Consider the following 23,347-nt stretch of genomic DNA (forward strand, 5'->3'; position numbering starts at 1 on the left):
CCAGATACAACTGCTAGCTAAGGGTCATGCTGGCAGTGGCACAGTAGGGAAGACCTCTTGCCATTGGCCCATGTGAATATTGGTTCATTGCTGGGAATGCGGGGAGTGTTGGACATGAAAAGATGCCATCTTTTACAGATTATACCAATCTCCCATCAACCTGATTCTGGGACCCTGCACCAAGGTATAGAGACTGCTCCATAAGCTTCACACCACATGAGAGGCACCTGTGATTAAGTGCTTAGTTTACTTGAGGGAAAGGAATATTAGTTTTTTTTATGGTCAGTACATTTTTTTTTTAAACATATTAAAAAGGGAGTTGCAATTGTAAAGGTTTCCCAGTTTGTTTGGGTTTTTTGGCAGCCTGGTTTCAGTGAAGGAAAGAGAATGAGCAAGATCAAGCCTTTATTTGGGGCTGACTGGTGCCTTTATAGAAGCAGTTTTTGTGCAGCCTGCCCCAATGAAGTCTACTTCCGATGTGACCCTCAAGCACACTGGCCCTGAAAGCCTGGAGCTTGCCACATCTTGGAATTTAACACCTGGCATCCAGGCATAACAGCTGTCCCAGCATTTCTTGTAATAATTGGCAGCAATATCTGGGAGAAAGTCTCTAGCTCAGGTCTGGCTGAGCTGGTGCAGTCTACAATGATTTCTTCCCAGCCTGGACAGGAAGTCACAAGCATCATAGTTACAGCAATTGACTCCTTCCTCCTAACTCATCCCACAATGCAGTGCTTTGTAATGGGTAAGTGCCGACAAGCCCTGCTTCTGTGGGACTGGGCACTGGAGGAGGATTGCTTTCAGAATCTCTGACTGCACTGGTTCAGGGGTTGTAAAGTGTATGTAGATGTGCTAGCTGCACCGTTGCAAGGATAAGAGATGGAATCAGTTCGTGCAATCCAGTGTCCCAGCAACAGTTTCCTTGCTGAGTGCCGGAAAGGCAGTTGTGTCCCTGCCCCCATCACTGTGCTGGACTTGCTTCATAAGCAGTGTTAGACGTTGCCTTCCACACTTTCCCAAGCAGTAAGTCAGCCCCCAAAAAGGTGAGCTGCTCAAAGCGAGATGCTCTCTCCAAAGCCAAGGGCCGTCCATCAGAAATGGCTTGCAGCTTGCCTCCTGGAGTGCAGCGTTGAAGACAACCTCTCAGGGCTGCCCAGAGGGGGGGGGCAACTGGGGCGATTTGCCCCGGGCCGTGCAGAGGCCCCCATGAGAGTTTTTCGGGGGCCCTGGAGCGGGGTCCTTCACTTGCTCTGGGGGCCCCAGAGCTTCTTGCGCTCCGGGTCTTCGGTGGCAATTCGGCGGTGGGGGGTCCTTCCGCTCCGGGACCCACCACCGAAGTGCCCCGAAGACCCGCAGCAAGGGGTCCTTCCGCCCAGGAACCCACAAAGTGCTGGGTCTTCAGCGGCAATTCGGCGGTGGGGGGCCCCCGCTGCCGAAGACCCCAGGCCCCCCGAATCCTCTGGGCGGCCCTGCAACCTCTTGGTGGGATGTAGCTGCTGCTGCAGGGGGGCATAGAGTGAGGGGGCCACTGTGAGTTTTGTAGATAATAAATAGGCTGCTAGTGCAGAATATGGAGCAAAGGAGCTAGGTTCAGCATGCTGGGCTGCCCTTTTTAAAAGGTAAGTAGCTATTTTTTGTACAAGATTCCACATGCTGAAGTATAGTCTTGAGAGTGTAACTGGCTTAATTGTTTAATGATTTTATTTTTGCTTTTGAATTGCATAGACGCAAGTAGTACATACTGTGCTTTCAACATCAATACAGGGATAAAAGACCTGGAGCATGGCTGTGGCTTGCTCGGAGCAGCTGACTTGGGCTCATGGGACTCAGGCTGCAGGGCTAAAAATTGCTGTGTAGATGTTCTGGCTCAGGCTGAAGCCTGAGCTCAGGGACCCTCCTCCAAATGTCCACACAGCAATTTTTCAATCCGGAGCCTGAGCCCCACAAGTCCATGTCAGCTGACCCAGGCCAGCCACAAGTTTTTGTAATCCCTGTGTAGACATACCCTAAATCAATTAGGAGGATATGTGGAGTGGAGGAATGGGACACGGCATATTTCAGCTTCAGGTCTTAGATTCCAGTCTAGCCTAGTTGTGCTGGAAGATCATTACTATCGGAACATTTGAGCATCTATGTGAAATGAATTGTTGGGTATCTCAATCCCATTCCTGTGGGGATCTTTGCTCACATTAAAAAAAAACACTTCATTGACACTAACAGACATTGCTGACAGTCTCAGGAGAGAGACCAAGGACTGAATAGTCAATGAAGACTGAACTTCTCTCTCATCCTTAGAGGAGAGGTTCCTCCCATCAGAAAAACCTAGGTGCCTCAGCTGGGCAGTTGTGGGAATGACCATTTTGGGAGAAACTGTCCATATTCCAGTAGATGATGGGCACATCGCCATGGCCTCACAGTGAAATGGAACCAAGCTTAATTTTTAATTTATACTAATTTTGGCTTCACCATTCTATAGCTTAGTCTTAGACCAGAGGAGACACATACCTGACCTATGGAGATGATAGCCATGTGAAAAATGTTTGTGTCGTACACATTTGACCACCTCATTTGCCCTCTGCCTACTAATCTTTCTCCAGGATTTACTCACACATCTCCAATCCCAAGGGAGCTGCCTTTTTTAAAAATCAGTCCATTGGAGCAGTGTTTCCTCCTCCTGAAATAATAATCATGCCTATTTCTTAGACAGTGTTTTTCATCAGTAGATTCCAAAGTGCTTCACACTCTTTAATGTATTCATTTTCACAACATCACTGTGAGGCAGGGAAGAAATATTATCCCTGTTCTACAGAGGGGGAACTGAGGCAGAGATAGTATGTCAATGCTGCAATAAAAGACCTGCAGCACGGACATGGCTAGTGCGGGTTAGCTGACTCAGGTTCCTGGGGCTAAAAATTGCAGTGTAGATGTTCGGGCTCAGGCTGGAACCTGGTCTCTGAAACCCTGCGAGGTGGGTAGGTTTGAGAGTCCGGGCTCCAGTCTGAGTGCCTATGCTGCAGTTTTGAGCCCTGTAGCCTTGAGTCCTGCGAGCCTGTGAGTTAACCCAGGCTCAGACTCGGTGCCACAGATTTTTTTTATTGCAGAGTAGATGTACCTAGAGAGGCTAAATGACTTACCCAAGGTCATGGCAGAGCTGGGAATTGAACCCACATCCTAGGCCAGTGTTCTAACCACTGAACCATCCTTCCTCTCTCAAATGGGCAATTTCCCTCCCAAAATTATCCTGGCCTGTGGTGATGGGCAAGATTCAAGAATCTCAGGATGGGCCAGGAAAATATTTTCAAGATCTTACAATGTCAAGATGTTACAACTAATATTTCCCGGTTGTAAAGATCTACAGGTGGAAGATTTGCGCTCTTTCCCATGGACCCCAGCTCTCATTTGTAGCTCTGAAAGGGCCCTTAAAGGCTTTTTTAGGAACCAAACATTATATTAGAGGTGTTTTACTTTTATTGAAATAGCTGTCTTTCAGCCCTGCTCAGCTGGGCTCATGATAATGAAGGCTCCTGACTCTATAGCTACAGGGAGACAAGAAACAATCCCAACAATGTTTTTAAATTGTCTTAGAATAGTTTTTCTATAACATCTATGGCATATGCGGAATCAAAGCTGGCAGGATGTAAAGGTTGTATTGCCATTCATCTGAGATGATCTGCATTACTCACAAGTGACATAGCCAGAAGTGAGTTAGGTGAACATTCCAACCGTGCTAATAAAATCCTTATACTACAACATCAAGTATTATAATCTTTAAAAAATTTCAAAGGTTTGAAACAAGTTGATGAAGCGGAGCTGTAGGGCAGTGAACATTTGGAATGGTTCTTCTTTATGAAGTGTCTAACCAGAATGAAAAAAATGGCTTGGTTTAGAAAATTTAAACTTCTCATGCTCTTAATCTAGTATCAGAGGGGTAGCCGTGTTAGTCTGGTTCTGTAGAAGCAGCAAAGAATCCTGTGGCACCTTATAGACTAACAGATGTTTTGCAGCATGAGCTTTCGTGGGTGAATGAAGTGGGTATTCACCCACGAAAGCTCATGCTGCAAAACATCTGTTAGTCTATAAGGTGCCACAGGATTCTTTGCTGCTCTTAATCTAGTGCTTAATTTGTAATAAAAGAGATGCTGGGGCTCAAGCAATTTGTTTACTTTCATAACTGATATGGCAAGCCCAGAGGTGCTGGGGCTATGAACTGCCAAGCCTAGCGCTGCTGGGGCTCAGCCCTGGCGCAAATTAAGCAGTGTCTTAATCCTTCCTAAATGCTAGTGCAGAGGGCGGTTTTTAACAAAATTACTCTAAAACCCAAAAGTCCGATTGACTGGTTCAATGTCACGGACTCCCATAATGAAGTATTGCTAATCTAAGTTTCCTTTTAAAAAGAAATTCTAGCCATGGTCTTGATGAACAGCCTTCCGAGTATAAATAGATTGCTGGGGCTGAAAGTGGCAGAATTAGTATGGGTTTTTAAAACTGTAGCTATTTGTTCATAATCCCTGTTGACTTCAGTCCAGTTTAACCCTCTTGTCTGCCACTTCATTCCCCACCTATCAATCTTCACATCCCCTTGCACTGGTAGATTCTTCACCCCTCTGAAGGGGTGACTAGGGAGTAGTACTCTTCCTGTTAGCCCCCTGATTGCAATGGGTTCAGTGCTACAAGGTGCTGTGTGCCCTTGACACCCATGATGCTCAGCACCTTGCAGGATCTGGACCTACACTGGCAACAGCAATACTGCCACTCCAGTGGATTAAAAAATAAATAAAAAAAACAGACCAAGGACACATGAAAAAAAGATGAGAAATTAGCAACCCTGATTCCCTGGGTGTCCCATGACACTCTGTAGGAGCACACTGCTTCAAGATTTGGAATGCTCAATCACCTGCTCCCCACTCCATTTAAATGAAGGGGGACTGATGGCCATTAGAAGCAGCACTGTTTGGTAGTAATGGCACCCTAGCCTTATATTAATGCCTTCAGCCTCTTGAGTTTATTTAACCCAGGGTCTAGTTATTACTTCAGATGCAGGAACCACTTTCATGTTATCCGAACTACATATTTATTCTTCTTCTTCGAGTGATTGCTCCTATGCATTCCAGTTAGGTGTGCGCGCCGCGCGTGCACGGCTCTTCGGAAGACTTTTACCCTAGCAACACTCGGTGGGTTGGCTGGGCGCCCCCTGGAGTGGCGCCGCTATAGCGCAGGATATATACCCCTGCCGACCCATCCGCTCCTCAGTTCCTTCTTTCCGCCCGTGACGGCCGTTAGAACAGTGGAGCGCAGCTTAGCTGACCTCCACCTCCCTAGCTACTCGTAGTTTCTCTCGTTTAGTGTATAGTTTATAGTTGTAGTTAACTTTATTTGTTTGTAGTATAGGATTTATTTTCAGGGGTTCGGGGTTTATCCCCTTCCCCTCACCAGGTGCCGGGTCCGATGCCCGGTCCACAGGGTTTTACAATGCTCGGCCGGCCACAAGCCATTGCCGACAAGAGATCCTCTCCTAAGTGCCTCGAGGATTCTCAACTGACAGATAAGTGCCGCATTCGCGGGGCCTTTGATCCTAGAACAAAGGGGCGTGGGACTTTCTCGTCTCAAACAGCTCCTGAGGGAGGCAGCTCTTGCTCCTCCGCTCTCGGCGCCGAGCGCTGGTTAGTCTTCAAGGAGCGCTCCCTCGGCACCGGTTCCCCGGTGCTGCCAAGGCCTCCCGGCACTGGCCCTCGCTGACTCCGACGTCCACTCGGCATGGTTCCCTCTCCTGGAGGATGAAGAGGCACAATATACTTGCTGCGTCCGAGCCGCCTGCTCCGCAGCCGAGCGCTATGCTCAGTCGGATCGCCCGGCACCGATGTCTGCCGCGGCACCGACAATATCCGCACCATTAACTCCGGCCAGGCAAGAGCCGTCGAGTCCGGTGCTGGAGAGCTCCCCGGTACGGACCGTGGTCGAGCTCGTTATGAAGCTGCGTCCGAGCCGCCTGCTCCGCAGCCGAGTGCTATGCTCAGTCGGATCACCCGGCACCGATGTCTGCCGCGGCACCGACAGTATCCACACCGTTACCTCCGGCCAGGCAAGAGCTGTTGAGTCCGGTGCTGGAAAGCTCCCCGGTACGAACCGTGGTCGAGCTCGCTTTTCAGCGGCGTCCGAGCGGCCCGCTCCGCAGCCCGAGCGCTCTACTACGTCGGGCTGCCCGGCACCGGTGACTGCTACGGCACCGACAGTATCAGCACCGTAGACTACGGCCTCGCAAGAGCCGTCGAGTCCAACACCTGAATGCTCCCCGGCGCGAGCTGTGGTCGAGCTCACTATTCCCTCCACGCTGGGAACATTTCCACAGCGAGGGAGTTGATGGCAAGGGCAGAGCCTGCGCTGCTTAACCCCCGACATCGCCGGTGCGGGTTATATGGTCTTTTGGCGAGCCTGTCTTGCTCACGCCACCCTGCGTCGGCACCGCAGAGCAGCACCGTCCCCGATCGCGGTCCCGCAGACGTTCTCGGTCCCGTCACCAATCGAGGTCCCGACGCCGCTCGTGGTCTCGGCACCGTTCTCCATTGCGGTACCTTTAGTACTCGCGGCACCGGCCAGCATCACGTTCGCTGGCCCGGTACATTCGGCACCGATCCCACTCCCGGCACCGCCCCAGGCACCGAGACTCCCGTACCCACTCCTGAACGTCGAGCCTCGCGCTCTCGGTCGACCGCCCAGCACAGCTCCGGTGGCAGGTCTCGTTCTCGGTACCGGTATGTCTCCCGGTGCCGATCCCCGGTGCCGAGTCGAGCGACGTCAGTTAGAGAAGGAGACTCTACCAAAGGCTCTTCAGCTCCTTCAGGGCCACCCAGTCACGCATCAGTGTTGCCACGTGCGGACACTTCATATGCGCAGTACTCTCTTTTCCGATGTGCCCTCCAGAGTCTTCCAGGAGACCTATCAGAGGTCCTTCTAGTCACCATGGCCGTACTGCCACGCCAGAGGCATACCGGTGCTCCCATCTTGCTCCGTTCCGTCGGAGCTCTGGGTGCCAGAGGCGGCAATTAGCCGTCCCCCTGCGACCAGTACGGAGCAAGCCCTGGTTCAGCCACCGGGCTCCCAGATCCCACCGGATCAGGAGGTTGTCCAGGAGTGCGAGCCCACACAGGACCCGCTTGTCCCTGGCCTTTCTTCTTCCTCCTCCCCAGCTGAGGCGGGGGCAGGAACATACTCCTCGGGCCCTCCTCTGATTGGAATGCAAGTGCATAGCATCATCCAGGGGGTACGAGTACCTAGGTACAGCTAACACCCCCCCCCGCTCCCTTGTTCTCCAGTCCCTCACTGGGATGGACCACCATGGCCAGCAGGCACCAGCTCCTAAATCCTAGGGGGCTAGGCGACTGGTCTTACGGGGCCGTACGAGGTACTTGGCGGGGGCCCTGCCACTTTGTGTAGCAAACTAGCAAGCCCTGCTTAGCCGCTACTACGGGTGGCGGTGGGCAACTTTACAGAGTCGGTTCTTCAGAACTCACGTCAAGAGTTCGATGCCCTCCTGGATCGAAGGAAGAAGCTGGATAGAGCTTCCCTCCAGGCCTAGTTGGATGCAGCTGACTTCGCTGCCACGACCCTGGCCTCGGGTGTGGCCACGAGGCGCATTTCCTGGATCCGGTTATCGAGCCTTCCCTCGCAGCTGCTGTCCACTATACAGGACTTGCCCTGCACTGGCAAAGGCCTGTTCTCTGAGAAAGCTGGCCCTAGGCTGCAAACCCTGAAGGGCAGCAGGGTCACTTTCCGCTCTCTATTAGCATGCACACGCCGGTGCTTAGCGCCGACCTTTCCGTCCCCAGCCTCATCGCTCTTACCCTGCGCCTAGACAAAGACAAGACTTTGCCAGCAGGCGTCACTTATGCGGTCGTGGGCGTCAATCAGGCCCTCAAGGTTAAGGTCCTTTTAACCATCCTCGTCCCTCTTAGGGACCCCTCTCATGAGCGATTCCTCTTGCAACAGGTGCGGACGCTCCTCTTCATCGGAGCTATACAGGAGGTGCCTAGGGACAAAACCTAATCCCCTAGGCGAAGGGAGGTCTCAGACATATCCTAGACCTGTGGGTCCTCAACAAGTTCACGCTGCGGATAGGTTCCGCATGGCTCCCAGGGGGACCGTCATCCCACCCTTGGATCCCGGAGACTGTATGCCGCCCTCGATATGACGGGCGCGTATTTTCATGTCCCCATTTCTCTTCCACATTGGCTCGTTCGAGGGACCTCCGAGCCCAAGTACCAGTCCTGTGGGCATCGACACGGACCTATTCCGGTGTGTAGGCCTGATCATCAATGGTAAATTCCACTCTGGTTCCCACACAGGGAATAGAATTCATTGGAGCCACCCTGGACTCCAATCTCACCAGAGCCTGCTTACCTCAGCCTTGGTTTCATGCGGTGGTAACAATTGTACAAGGTCTACGGACCTTCCCGACAACTTTGGCTCGCCCAGGCCTAGGTTTCCTGAGTCACATGGCTGTCTGCGCGTTTGTTTCCAAACATGCCAGGCTTCGCCTCTGTCCACTCCAATCGTGGCTCACCTTGGTGTACCACCCGGGCAGAGATACCACCCTGGTCGTCTCGTTCCCCCTGAGCATCCTAGGCTCCCTCGACCGAGAGTCAGTGCCCTCCCTGGTGTATCCAGGGATGCTGTTCCATTCACCCCTCGGGGTCCCTCATGACGGACACCCCATCTCTCGGCTGCGTGCTCACCTGGGTCAGCTTCGCACTCACGGCCTTTGGTCGGCCCAAGAGCTGGCCTTGCGCATCAGTGTCCGAGAGCTGGGAGCAGTCTGCCTTGTATGCCAGGCTTTTCAGCTGGCGGATCGCCTCAGCAGATCCTTCCGGTCTCACAAGTGGTCGTTCCCTCCGGACGGTATCCATTCCGTTTTTCGGAAGTGGGTCTTTCCCCGCATAGCCCTCTTCGCTCCCGCGAGAGCGAAAACAGAGAGAAGTCCTCCTCATTCCAAGACCTCTCCCCGGGCTCAGTCTTGGAGAGGTTTCTGATGCCGTGGATGAGCCATCGGCTGTCCAATTTCCACCGTTCCCGCTGGCTTGCAGGGCCCTGCTAAAACTCCGCAGGGGCAGAGCGCACCTGATCATGATCGCTCCAGCGTATCCCAGGCAGCACTGGTACACCAGGTCGCTACCCCTGTCGGTAGCCAACCCTATTTCCCTACCTCTTGGCCCAGACCCCATTTCACGGGATCGCAGCAAGCTTCACCACCCAGACTGGTAATCCCTGCACCTCACAGCAGGGCTGCTGTGGGGCTAAACCGATCCGAATTTCATTGTTCTGCCTTGGCTCTGTAGGTTTCTCCTGGGTGATAGGAGATCCTCCACTCGGTTAACGTATCTGGCAGAGTGGAAGCGTTTCTCCTGCTGCTACGAAACGCACAATGTTTCTCCCGCCGAGGTCCCGATCCAGTCCGTCTTGGACTACCTCTGGTCTCAAACAGCAGCACATGGCGCGGCCCTCATTAAGGGCACTCTTGGCAGCCATCTCTCCCTTCCACCCAGCGGGGAGTGGCCGCTCCGTATTCTTACGCCTTGTGGTTTCTAGATTCCTCAAGGACTTGGAGCGTTATACCCTCCCCCCCCGGTTGGCCCCCGCCACAACCTGGGTCTTCAACCTGGTTCTCGCCAGTTTTATGATTGCCCATTCGGGACACTGACGACGTGCTCGCTGGCATACCTGTCCTGGAAGACAGTCTTTGTCGCCTTTCCATCGGCCAGACGAGTCTCCGAGCTTCAGGCGCTCGCGATGGACCCACGGTATACTGTGTCTCTCAAGGACAAGTGCAGTTGTCAACGTGTCCGGCCTTCCTCCCTAAAGGTGGTGTCAGCCTCTCATATCATCCAGGATAGCTTCCTTCCGGTCTTCTTTCCGAAGCCACACTCATCGCAAGGAGAGCAACAATTGCCCTCCCTAGACGTCCGTAGGGCGTCCGCAATCTATATCGAGCGGACAAAGCCCTTGCGTAACGCCCCCGAATCTTCATCGTACTGGCATACCGGACGAGGGACATACCTGTCTCCTCCTAGAGGATTTCATCTTCGATGACTGGTGCATCTGCGCCTCCTGTGTTTAGCCCATGTTCCATGGAGCCACCTTACTGCACATTCCACCAGGGCTCAGGCTTCCCTGCTGCCTTCTTGGCCCACATACCCTTTCAGGGGATGTGTCGTGCAGCTAGTACACACCTTTGCCTCATTGGCCCAAGTGTCCAGAGATGATGCAGCCTTTGGCACAGAAGTTTGCATTCTGCAGCATCTAGCTCCGACCCCACCGCCTACATAAGGCTTGGGAATCACCTAACTGGAATGCATAGGAGCAATCACTCGAAGAAGAACAGACGGTTACTCACTGTAGTAACTGTTGTTCTTCGAGATGTGTTGCTCCTATCCATTCCAGACCCGCCCTCCTTCCCCACTGTCGGAGTAGCCGGCAAGAAGGAACTGAGGAGCGGATGGGTTGGCAGGGGTATATATCCTGCGCTATAGCGGCGCCACTCCAGGGGGCGCCCAGCCGACCCACCGAGTGTTGCTAGGGTAAAAGTCTTCCGAAGAGCCGTGCACGCACGGCGCGCACACCTAACTGGAATGGATAGGAGCAACACATCTCGAAGAACAACAGTTACTACGGTGAGTAACCGTCTGTTTTTTTTTAGGCTCCTGATTGTTTACCTTATCAAGACTAACTGAGGCCCTGTGATATGACAAGGTGAAAGCAGTAAGTCAAGCAGCAGTTGTAGCAATACAGCATGCCGCTTAATCACACTTTTGGACCGAAATGACACTTTGGTTAAAAAAACTGCATGATACAAAATTAACAGCACATGTAAAATGGATTCAAAACTGGCTAACTGGTAGGTTGCAAAATGTAATTGTAAACGGAATCATCATCAAGCCAGAGATTTAATATTTTCACCAATGACTTAGAAGAGGACAGGTCACTGATGCAGAGCAATCTGGATCGCTAGGCACAAGCAAAAAAAGGAAATTGAAGGCTGGGAAACCCCCTCATTTGCTAAACATTATTTGCTGCCAGCTGTGGCTTTGCTAGGGAAACTCATGTTTGGGCAAGATGTGTAACATTGAAAGACCCTTCCCACTAAGAAACCGGCACAACTTTTTGCTTGTGCCAGTTGGTTACCAAATGGCTGATACGGAAAACTAACTGTTTTACAGATTGTGGGTTATCAATGAACGTGTCCAGATAATCCAGATCAGTTCAGTATGGAAAAATTTAGATGGACAACCAGGAGTATTTCCCCTCTCTTTCTAAGAATTAAACTTTAATCTGTAAATGTAATTTAATCTTTTTTTACTTTAATGTTTAAATTAAATTTACATAACAGAAATGGGAAATGTAGGGCAGTGAGTGGGTGGTTAAGCAATGGATGATTTATGAAAGAATTTGTGGGCATAGCAAATATGGTGAATTAATCCAAAATTATATAGTTGCAGCTTGTGGTTAACTTTTATTTATTTGTAGATGACAAAATCATATTGTATGTGGTTTGATCCTTAATTATATATATTTACTAATCAATCTAATGATAAGTTGAGAAGTCCTGAACCTGCAAAGCAAACCATGAGGGTTGACTAAGATTTCAGGAAAAAAGATAACATCTGATATCTCTGAATGTTCATATTGCGTGTCAGAGAAGGAATTGATGACAACTGAGCATTAAGAGGATTTGGCTTGACTTTTTTTGTTTTATGGTAGTTTCCCTAGAAATTGGGAAGGAGTTTTCCAGCTAACTTCAAGTTTAGTGTAAAAGTGCTTTCAGATCCCCTTTCAGCAAGCCTTACATTGGCAGAACTTCTATTGGCATTGCCTAGACCAGAGGTGGGCAAACAACGACCTGCAGGCCACATCCGGCCCGCAGGACCATCCTGCCTGGCCCTTGAGCTCCCAGCCGGGGGAAGCTAGCTCCCGGCCCCTCCCCCACAGCCAGGCCGCAGCATGGGCACTGGGCAGCACTCTGGGTGGAAGGGCTGCGACCTCCTGCCGAGCAGCATGGGAATGTGTCTGGCTCCGGCCGGGTGGCAGAGCTGCCAGACATGCTGCTCTGAGCAGCTTGGTAAGGGGACCAGGGCCAGGGGGTTGGATGGGGTGGGGAATCCTGGGGGGCAGGCAGGGGACAGGAAGCAGGGGGTGCTTGGAGGGGGCAGAGGTTCTGGGGGGTGGATAAGCGTGGGAGTCCCTGGGGGGCCTTTCAGGGGGCAGGGGTGTGGATAGGGGTCAGGGGACGGGGACCTGGGGGGTTGGATAGGTGGGGGGTCCTGTCAAGGGGTGGGGGTGTGGATAGGGGTAAGAGCAGTCAGGGGACTGGGAGCCGGGGGTTTGGATAGGAGGTGGGGTCCCGGGGGGGCGGTTAGGGTCGGGGGGGTCTCGGGAGGGGGCAGTTAAAGGACAAGGAGCAGGGGAGGTTGGATGGGTCGGAGGTTCTGAGGGGGGCAGTCAGGGGGTGGGAAGTGGGAGGGGTCGGATAGGGGGCAGGGGCCAGGCTGTTTGGGGAGGCAGAGCCTTCCCTACCTGGCCCTCCATACAGTTTTGCAACCCCAATGTGGCCCTCAAGCCAAAATGTTTGCCCACCCCTGGCCTAGACTAAGGAGTGCTAAGCACATTATTTTCTCCTTCAGGGTGGGGGATCCCCTCCTGGATACCCCCTAGTTTGCCCTGGGGGGCAAGATTTGCCCTCTCCCAGATCTGCCCCCAGACACACATGGCAGATTCTGCATGGATCCAAAATAATACTGGGGCATCTGCAGCAGACCACAATGACACTTTCTTGGGGCTCCCAGAACTATGGGTGACCTTGTTACCCCTCTGCCCAGGCTAGCTTGTCTCTCCAGTCCGTTAGCCACCCCAGACAAACTTCTCAGGAATTTACCAGCCTTTACTTTGCCTTGCAGGTAACTCTTGGTGCACCCCGGTCTCTGAGCCCCTTTGATGAGCTTGGCTGCCCGTGGTGTCCAGCCCTTTTCATTGGATACTAGCAGTAATTACCAAATCAGCTGCCTCCAGAGAAACAGTGTACACACCAGCTTACTTAATTCACACTTACGATAAAAGAAAGAGAAGTTTATGAACAAAAATAGAGAATACCGAGTAAAGGTAATAGAAACAGAGATGGTAACAAATAAAACAAAAGTATAACATGTTTCTGTGACACTGAACATAACTTTAGCAGGCTAAAAACTGTGTCCAAATTAAAGCATCAAAGGCATTCACCCATTCACCAACCACATCGCCAGAATCCAGGTTTCATGGATATGAAAAGAGCAGTCCTTTTTGCTTCTTCAGTGATGCACCACTAAGGGGCTTCCTTTCCACCTCCTTATAGTCCAGACAACCTTTGAAGCAGCAAAGAATCCTGTGGCACCTTATAGGCTAACAGAGGTTTTGCAGCATGAGCTTTCGTGGGTGAATACCCACTTCTTCGGATGCATCTGAAGAAGTGGGTATTCACCCACGAAAGCTCATGCTCCAAAACGTCTGTTAATCTATAAGGTGCCACAGGATTCTTTGCTGCTTCTACAGAACCAGACTAACACGGCTACCCCTCTGATACTTGACAACCTTTGAAGTTCTTCTCCCCTGCTATTTGTTCTTTAGTGTGTTGAGGTCATATTGTCTCTCATTCTCCTGTTAACTTGTTTTTCCTGTTGAATTAGTATGCAAGGGAAGTTTGCTTTGTGCTGATTTACACAATGCTGGATTTACATCAGCGCTGTAGGCAGACAGGTAAATCAACATTCCTTTGTCCTGGGAAAAAACTGTTTATCTACCCTACCTGGTTACCCAGTTTAAACATAGTTACATAGTTTAATACATACATACAGCTTCTTGAATAATGCCTGTACCTACATCTTGCAAATCTTATGATGACCAGGGCCGCCCAGAGGATTCAGGTGGCCTGGGGTCTTTGGTGGCAGGGGGCCCCTGCTTTGGCAGTAATTCAGCGGTGGGGGGGTCCTTCCGCTCCGGGACCCACCGCTGAAGTGCCCAGAAGACCCGTGGCGGGGCCCCCCAGCCGCCGAATTACCACTGAAGTGGGAGCCGCCGCCGAAGTGCCAGGTCTTTGGCGGTAATTCCTGGGGCGGAAGGACCTCCCGCCGCTGAAGACATGGAGCGGAAGAAGCTCCGGGGCCCTGGGCCCTGCGAGAGTTTTCCGGGGCCCCTGGAGTGAGTGAAGGACCCCGCTCCAGAGGCCCTGAAAAACTCTCGTGGGGGCCCCTGTGGGGCCTGGGGCAAATTGCCCCTCTTGCCCCCCCCCCCCCGGGTGGCCCTGATGATGACCACCCTGATATAAGCTTTCATTTGACATCCTACATTACATTCTTTATCAATAAATCTGTAACAGCAATGTGTTACGTGTAGTGCGTTTATCAGGCTTGATAGCAGTTGCTATTACATGACAGTGAACCCTTTGCCAGTTGGCATTGTGGGATTCTTAGGCTATGGCTACACTTAAACTTCAAAGCGCTGCCGCGGCAGCGCTGCCGCAGCAGCGCTTTGAAGCGCTAAGTGTAGTCAAAGCGCCAGCGCTGGGAGAAAACTCTCCCAGCGCTGTCCGTACTCCACCTCCCTGTGGGGCATAATGGACAGTGCTGGGAGCGCGGCTCCCAGCGCTGGGGCTTTGACTACACTGGCGCTTTGTAGCGCCGCAATTTGCAGCGCTGCAGAGGGTGTGTTTTCACACCCTGCTGCAGCGCTGCAAATTTGTAAGTGTAGCCAAGCCCTTAGTGTCACACAAAGCCCTCTGCATGGGGGCTGTGGGGCCCAAATTCTAAAAAGGATTTAGATGCCTAGCCCCCACTGAAATAATTGAGAGGTAGGTGTCTCAATCCCTTTGAAAATCTGGGCCTGAATCTCCACATTGGTTCTGCCACTTCCTCCTTCCATGCCCCGTCTATGCATTTCTCCCTACCAACAGAGCTGCACTGCCAACCATTCTCCCTCGCTGCGGCTGCCCCTTAGGACAGTGCTCCAGAAAAGGGAAGTCTTGAGCTAGATACATACATTTTGTTTCTTGGGGGAAGGAAGATGTACATCCCACCACCCTACATTGTGGCACACCCAGTTTCCACCACCTCACCCCATGCAGACCCCGGACATTATATGTATATACAGCCCGTACTGTGTGTGTGTGTGAGTTAAGGTTACTATGGGAGCATTAACTCTCACTTCCTGAATGTCTGTATATTTAAATGAATGACATGAATGGCGTTTGGCATGTTTACTGTGTGTGTGTTTGTTTAAAGAAAAAAGAAATCACTGTTTCACTTTTTGTAATGTTCTTTAAATTGCCATTGCAGGCTTTGCAGTGAGGTGGTCCCAGCTGCTGCTATTGTTTGGCCAGAGAGTTTTCTGCAGTGTTGTTATCAAAGAGTCAGCACATCACTTCCCATTGTTGTCATTATTTATTATGATTATTGTTAGTGTAGCATCTTGGAGCTCCAGTCATGGACGTGCTGAGCACTGTGCAAACACGGAACAAAAAGATAATCTCTGCCCCAAATCTTTCCAAAGGGAAAAGATAAAAAACCGAACACTTTAACGTAGAATTTGTAGAAAATTGTGGACTTTAGTAAAATAGCAAAAAGACCGTAAAATCATGGGATGTGCAGTTCTTGTGCCCATCAGTTTCTTTTATTTTCTTTGCTTCTGGAAGACTGAGCACGTGAACATGTCTCAACAATACAATTTTCCCTCATGAATGTAGTAGTAGCCCCTCATCCTGGTAGGCTGCTAAAGAATGTGGGGCAGTTCTCCCTGCTCTGAGGTCACCTGGCCTCTGTCCTGCAATTAATTCCACAAGAGTAGACCCTTGGGCCTTGTGAATCCTCTTGGGGTTCATGTATTGTAGGTGCATGTTTTACCTCTGCATTTCTAAGGTGCCCTTCACAGTATATTTAGTCAAGAACACTGCAGCCAACTGTTCACATTTTAGCAGGTGTTCACTGACCATGCACATCAATTATTTAATTGTTTATAATTGTATAAACCTTATCATAAAAATGATTTCTCCCAAACTTACCAGGCTTGACCGCACTGCATATGAGCCACATACCTACTAGGAAGTATTTGTTCTGAGGTTTTTGAGTTAATGGTGAGAAAAGACTCCTGCATTTCTCAGCTTAGAAAACATTGTTTTCATTCTCCCATGAATGAAAAAAACAACCAAAGGATTTTTACTTAAAGGGGAAAAAAAATCTTTTGTCTGATATGAATTATCTCCACAAAGGAGAAATGTTCAGCAAGTTCTGTGCAAAGGCAAATGGGTGGTTTAACAATTAACATGGAACTCTGTATGATATCTTATTTATACAAGTATCTAATAAATGATGGTGTATTATGGTCATCTAGGAAATAACCTTGAAGTTAACCAAGGACTGGGGTTTGGGTTTTTTTGTTTTTGTTCTTTTTTTTTTTTTTTTGCTGGGGAGAGAGGGAAGATTTCTCTCTGAAACCTTTCACCAGTACAAATTTCATGCACAGAGAAGAAAATCAGGCAGATAAAAAACCAGGCCAATCCGGGTGAAGTTCCTTGTTGCACATTTCATGTCAGCTTATATGATTTTTGCTCAGATGTACAGTGACTCCTTTCATGGAAATCCATAATTATCTTTACAAGAGGAAGGGTAGGGTGAGTATTTACTTTCCATTGATTTAGCTATAATGACAGCTTTACAATCACCTTTTTATTTTCACTTAAGGGGGGAGGGAGGCAGTCGAGATTGGGGGATGTGAAAGTCTTCCCCTCAGCCAATCCCCATGCTGCACTGATGTCCACCCACCTACCCATCCAATCCCCCGTTTGGCTTCTTTGAAAGCCAGTGCCTACCTCTGTTCTCCGCAGTGAAGCTCAGTTCGGTCCTTGACGCATTTTTCAGAACAGTCATCATGGATCACTGAACTGCTATTGTGATGTCTGAGATGGAGGCCATTTCTCCCCTCCAGTGACTCAAAATGTTATTTTGCTCTTAAAAGAAAAAAAAATCCCTTGTATACATGGTACCTTTCCATTCAGCATTCAGAGTAATTTATGCTGACTTTAGTGATAAGGTTGTACTGCTTTCTTGCTCTTAGTTGCTCTTGTGCTGGCTCTGCAGGGCTGAGTGTGGGAGCCGGAAGGCATTTGTCCTTGTGGGTTATCAGTAAAATTGTTTACTAAGTTCCAGTGAGTTACAGCTGTGCAAACCCAATGAAGGCCATTGGCTTCAACACCGTGTTGCTAAGGCCATCACTTGAAGACAATACAGCTGCTGCCAAAAGTAGCTGAGGGCACAAGTTTGTCCTGCAAAATCTTTCATCCTGATGATGCCTGAGCAGCCAAAAACCCAGCTTGACTCCCAGAGCCCAGGCTGAGGTTCTAAGGTTGGTGGTATGCAAAAACATCTTATTATAACTGAATACACCTGAGTCAGCAAGGAAAGTGGGGGACAGGGCTGGCACAGTGGGGAGAGGGCCCATGGGCGAGCAAGGGAAGGGGGGGGGCAGGGCTGCCAAGCTGGGGAAGGGGCCATGGGGGAGCAAAAGGGGGGGCAAAGCTAGCATGGCAGGGGGAGGAAGGGTGCACTGGAGGGGAAGGCTGGCACAGCAGGAGAAGGGGAGGGCCAAGGGGAAGCGAGAAGCAGTGTGTGTGGGGGGAAGGACAGCACAGTGGGGAGAGGGGCAACAAGGATACTGGGGGGCAGGGCTGGCAAAGTGAGAGAGGAGCAGCGGGGGCAAGGCTGGCGCAGCAGGGGAGCAAAGGAAGGTTGGGGCCGGGCTGGTACAGTGAGGGAGAGGGCTGGCATTGAAGGGAGAGGGATCAAGGGAAAGTAGGGTGGTGCTGTGGGCTGGGCTGGCACAGTGGGGCGTGCTGGGGGTAGCAATGAAACTGGGGAGAGGGACAGTAGGAGAGCAGGGGGCATTGATGGCACAGCAGGGAGAGGGGCAGTGGGGGCAGGGCTGGCACAGCAGGGGAAGGAGGGGCAGTGGGGGGCAGGGCTGGCACAGCAGGGGAAGGAGGGGCAGTGGGGGCAGGGCTGGCACAGCAGGGGAAGGAGGGGCAGTGGGGGGCAGGGCTGGCACAGCAGGGGCAGGAGGGGCAGTGGGGGCAGGGCTGGCACAGGAGGGGCAGTGGGGGCACAGCAGGGGCAGGAGGGGCAGTGGGGGGCAGGGCTGGCACAGCAGGGGCAGGAGGGGCAGTGGGGGCAGGGCTGGCACAGCAGGGGCAGGAGGGGCAGTGGGGGGCAGGGCTGGCACAGGAGGGGCAGTGGGGGCAGGGTTGGCGCAGGAGGGGCAGTGGGGGGCAGGGTTGGCACAGCAGGGCAGGAGGGGCAGTGGGGGCAGGGCTGGCACAGCAGGGGCAGGAGGGGAGTGGGGCAGGGCTGGCACAGCAGGGGCAGTGGGGGGCAGGGCTGGCACAGCAGGGGCAGGAGGGGCAGTGGGGGCAGGGTTGGCACAGCAGGGGCAGGAGGGGCAGTGGGGGCAGGGTTGGCACAGCAGGGGCAGGAGGGGCAGTAGGGGCAGGGTTGGCACAGCAGGGGAAGGAGGGGCAGTGGGGGCAGGGTTGGCACAGCAGGGAAGGAGGGGCAGTGGGGGCAGGGTTGGCACAGCAGGGAAGGAGGGGCAGTGGGGGCAGGGTTGGCACAGCAGGGGCAGGAGGGGCAGAGCTGGCACAGCAGGGGCAGGAGGGGCAGTGGGGGCAGGGTTGGCACAGCAGGGGCAGTGGGGGCAGGGCTGGCACAGGAGGGGCAGTGGGGGCACAGCAGGGAAGGAGGGGCAGTGGGGCAGGGTTGGCACAGCAGGGGCAGGAGGGGCAGTGGGGGCAGAGCTGGCACAGCAGGGGCAGGAGGGGCAGTGGGGGGGCAGGGGTGGCACAGCAGGGGCAGTGGGGCAGGGCTGGCACAGGAGGGGCAGTGGGGGGGCAGGGTTGGCACAGCAGGGGAAGGAGGGGCAGGGGGGGCAGAGCTGGCACTGCGGGGGTAGGGGTATTGGGGGAGCCGGCAAGGCGGTCAGGGCCGCGCACGTTGCAGCACCCGGGCCTCCGCACAGGCCTCCTGGCCCTGCCCAGTCCCGCATTCCTTCCCCTATCTCCGGGTCCCGCTATTTGCGTCTTTCTCTCGCCCTAACCAATGGTAGCTCGCATCACACGTGAACGCGCGGTATCAGCCAATCAGCGCTCTACAAGCCCACGTGGAGCCCGTTTCTGGCCAGGCTCAGTCGGAGGCGCGGTGAGGCCCCGCCCCTGTCTCTGCGTGACGTCACTTCGAGACAATGCGGTATAGTGTCAGTGTGACATATAATATAGTCCCTGTATTACTTCTGCCGCGTGTTCGCTAGCCCCGACCTCTGCCGTGTGCGAGACCAAGAGACTTGGTGTCTTTAGCCAGGCAGGGGAAGGCAGCTGGGCCCAGAGCCTTTCCAGTCGCACAGGCAGTTTTGAGCGCGCGGTGAAGCTGGCGGAAGGATACAGTATTACCGGATCTCATTTTGTTAGACGCAAGAAGGCGGGCGCTATATAAACGGGGAGCGCGGGACGCGGCCTCTCATTATCTGTCTGTCTAGGGCTGTGTGAGGTTGTGTGCGTGGGCGCAGCTCGGACCCACCCACCCGGCCAGCCACGCCGCCGCCGCCATGGCTCCGTAAGGGCGGCAGGGCCAGCAGCGGCATCGGCCAGTGCAGCGGGCGCAGCAACAGCAGCGGCGTCCTCGGCCCATCCCCGGCGTCTGCAACCATGGCGTGAGTACGGGGGTGGGGGACTAGGGAGCTGAGAAGGCCTCCCCCATGTTGGCGAATGGTTTCTGCCCGGTCGGGAGGTGGGGGCTGAGAATGGTGTAGTCCGTAGCGAGGGAGTTAGTCTCTCGTGAAGGGTGGAAATGTGTGTGTGGGGGGGGTTTGGTACGGTCCCCTCGAGACGTTCTGAACGTTCCATTGCGCGTTTCTATCCCCTGTTAGGGGGGAGAGCGAGTTGCGTCTGTATATGTGGGGGGTGGTGAATTCCTGTGATCCTCTTAGCCCGGGAAGAAACCATTCCTCACAGGCAGGGCAGGAGCGGTCCATCCTGGATATGGGGGAGGGGGAGTGTCGGCACGTGAGTCTGGAGCCTCGCGCGCTGTCTCGCCTCCTCTCCACCCCGAGCCCCTGGAGGCGCGCGGGTCCGCAGGGCTCTGCTCTCGGGCGGAATCCTGCGGCTGCAATCGCAGAGGATGCGCGTTCAGCCTCTCACCCAAGTGCCCCACTATTATCCCTGCCTGGGTTTCCAGGCGACAGCCCGTGCCATCCTTAAATGTCCCCTTTGTCTCTTTGCAGTAAGAGTTTCCGTTCCCTGGTCACTGGCTGGGAATCCAAGCTATTTAATGCCGCTCTGCCCCTGCGGATTCTGGGCAGGCTCTAATCTGTTAGATGCCAGCTGCTGTCGGGAGTAGCCCCAGTGGAAACGTGGCAGGCTACACAAAATGGCTGCCTATTTATAGGGTGGGGAAGAGGCACGCGGGCAGGAACATGAAATGGCTGCAGCTTGGCATAGGCGCATGAGTCAAGCGGAATGGTGGGTGTGGCTCTAGCAGTAGATATGACCATATTTGGTCATGAGGAAACTTGAGTGGCCCTTTTGTTAAGATTTAATGAGCACCATTTTAGTAGTTACCAGGTGGCACTGTTGTGGGGATAGGATTCTGAGACGGGCAGGAAAGGGTCAAAATGCAAAGAATGTGTCTGACAGGAAAAGTGAGATCCTGAAAAGGGGAACAACCCTAGTCTGCTTAGTGTTCCATAACATGGTTTTGCTAGTGGATTTTTTTGTTTTATTTAAATTAACATTTTTACACTAGTAGAGAACATTCAGTATTTAAGTCAAATCAAAAACAAATGGCTACATCTGCTATATAACAAATGATCTTTTATCTCTGCTCCAGGTTTTTCAAAGCACCTCACAGCAGCATTGCTGTAATTGACAAAGACACCTACTCATCTACACTCTTTGACAAAAAAGCATTAAAACTTGACCAAGATGAACCTCTTGAACAACGAGATGCTGTTGGGGGGTTTCCTATCCCCCTTCAACCAGTGGTCTTTGGTGGCTGAGGAAAGCCTAGGACTTCTAGATGACTACCTGGAGGTGGCCAAGCCCCTCTGTTCGCATGGGTTCTCCAGCGACAAGGCTAAGGCAGTCTCCTCCAACTGGCTGGCTGTGGATAGTTTGGGCAAAAACACAGATAACAGCCAGGGTAAGGCATTACTTTATTCACACAGGAAATATATTGGCTTGGATCAGTTTAGATTAGGTGTTCACATCAGGTGTCCTGTCAGGAAGTATTTGCATATCACTTAACATTCTGCCATTGTTATAATTAACCAGTGAGCTCTTTAAGTGGATGAAACAGCTGTGTCTGTTTAGAATCAAGAGCATCTTCCTCCATGTTCCACATACGGTTCAGAAGCCTATACTTTGGGGAAGGATCCCACAAGATGTGGGAATGTTGCTGTCATTTGCTTTCACTTATCTCTTAGTCTCTCCTTGAACACTTCAATTCCAATGTAGAGATTGGAGGAGCCAGAGCGAAATGGAATGTCATAAGTCACTCTCATGGTTATTTTGTCCTGTATAGTAGAGCCCTGTAACCCATCCCAGACAAATGACAAGTATCAAGTAGAAAAACAACCCAATCCTCTTGGAGTCAGGTTGGTGCAGCTTCTTGGTTCTGTCAAAAACCTCATTCCACAGTACAGTGAGTGGCATGTCAGAGTTTCTCACATGCTAGTGGGTGGCAGGATTAGAGCCACGAAGCTGCTGATGCATGCAGCCTCTTCATGCCACAAGAGACAGATAAAGGAGAGCTGACCCCTTGGGCATGAAGCAGTGGTGGTGCTGGATTGAGGTTAGGTTAGAAAATAATTTGACCCTTTCAGGATTAAGTGGGCTTGGGTCCAGTCTGGGTCAGACCTAAAAATTAGGCCTGAGCAGGCCTCTTCTGTGCAGAACGTGTGAAAGTGATGGCGGCAGAATCTGCTGCAAGTACTAGATTTGTCAAATTGGCATATGAAAAAATTTAGCAATGAGGGAATGGATGGAGGGGGAAAAAATACGCAAAATATTTTGTATCTGGAGTTTTTTCAGAAGGCTTGAGTTGATTGTGTATGAGACTGTTGTACTTTTATGGTAATTAAGTTTCCTTGTGTTGCAGAGGATGCCTTCTCAGGCATGGATTGGATGGTGGAGAAGATGGATCTGAAGGAATTTGACTTTGATGCCCTGTTAGGAATGGATGACTTGGAAGCCACCGTCTCTCCAGACGAGCTCATGGCCACGTTGGAAGACTCGTGTGATCTATTAGACCCTCCTACCCAGGAAATTGACACCAAGGAACCTCCACTGATAACTGACCCAATTATCCATCACCCTGAATCTCCAATTGGAGTAGATCAGGTGGCCTCACTCACCCTCCTTCTGTCTCTTCCCCTCTCCCCAGGGTCCCTGACTTCCACTCCAGACCATTCTTTTAGTTTAGATCTAGGCAGTGAAGTTGATGTACTGGAAGGAGACAGAAAGCCAGAAGCCACCACATTTGTGGTGGTGGTCCCCAAGTTGGAGAAAGAGGAGGAAGCCCACTCAGATGATAGTGGAATATGCATGAGCCCAGAGTCTTATCTGGGGACCCCCCAACACAGTCCAACCACCTCTGTAGAATCTCTCACTGACAGCCAGTTTGCCACAGACCCCATTTGTGAATCTGTGCGGCCCAAACCATATGATCATCCTGCCGAGAAGATCGTGTCAGCAAAGGTAAAGGGAGAAAAAAGAGCTGATAAGAAACTGAAGAAGATGGAGCAGAATAAGACAGCTGCCACACGTTATCGGCAGAAGAAGCGGGCAGAACAGGAGGCACTGTCTGGGGAGTGCCGAGAGCTAGAGCAGAAGAATGAGGCACTGAAGGAGAAGGCAGATTCCCTGAGCAAAGAAATCCAGTATTTGAAAGATTTGATTGAAGAGGTCCGCAAGGCCAAGGGCAAAAGAGCTAAAGTCCCTGAATAGGGTAGTCAGAGTAGAAGTTTTATGTGCATGTACATAAGAGCTTGATGCTAAAAGTTGTGTATTACTGCCTAATAAATTATTTAATAGTAGTTGCCTTTTGTGTGTTTGGGGGGGGGGGTGCATTTGAAAGACTAGACCAATTTTTCTCACTACAGTTCCTGGCTGTCTTTATAACCAAGAGTTTGGTAGTCTCCTGGACTTACTAGCTAATGGAATGGAGATACTACACAGTATAGAGCTGCTACTGGTGTAGCATTCAGGGAATACAAGCAAACTGGGATAGGGGTTTGGAGG

General features: G+C 51.8%; 1 protein-coding gene across 1 annotated transcript; it reads left to right on the top strand.

Annotated features, from left to right (window-relative positions):
* The first annotated feature begins 19,377 nt into the window (after positions 1-19,377).
* ATF4 (activating transcription factor 4) lies at positions 19,378-23,142 on the top strand. Its single transcript, XM_039497080.1, has 3 exons — positions 19,378-19,761; positions 20,937-21,248; positions 22,206-23,142. The coding sequence occupies exons 2-3, from the start codon at positions 21,032-21,034 to the stop codon at positions 23,051-23,053; spliced, it is 1,065 nt and encodes a 354-aa protein (XP_039353014.1). The 5' UTR covers positions 19,378-19,761; positions 20,937-21,031; the 3' UTR covers positions 23,054-23,142.
* Positions 23,143-23,347: the final 205 nt, after the last annotated feature.

This window comes from Mauremys reevesii, linkage group 1 (genome assembly GCF_016161935.1).
Source record: "Mauremys reevesii isolate NIE-2019 linkage group 1, ASM1616193v1, whole genome shotgun sequence".
NCBI lineage: Eukaryota > Metazoa > Chordata > Testudines > Geoemydidae > Mauremys > Mauremys reevesii.

What these genes read in the sequence shown, in the direction of transcription:
- ATF4 (XM_039497080.1), top strand. Translation starts at nt 21,032, where the DNA reads ATGAACCTCTTGAACAACGAGATGCTGTTGGGGGGTTTCCTATCCCCC. An exon ending in AAACACAGATAACAGCCAGG is followed by an intron (nt 21,249 to 22,205) that starts GTAAGGCATTAC and finishes CTTGTGTTGCAG; the next exon opens with AGGATGCCTTCTCAGGCATG.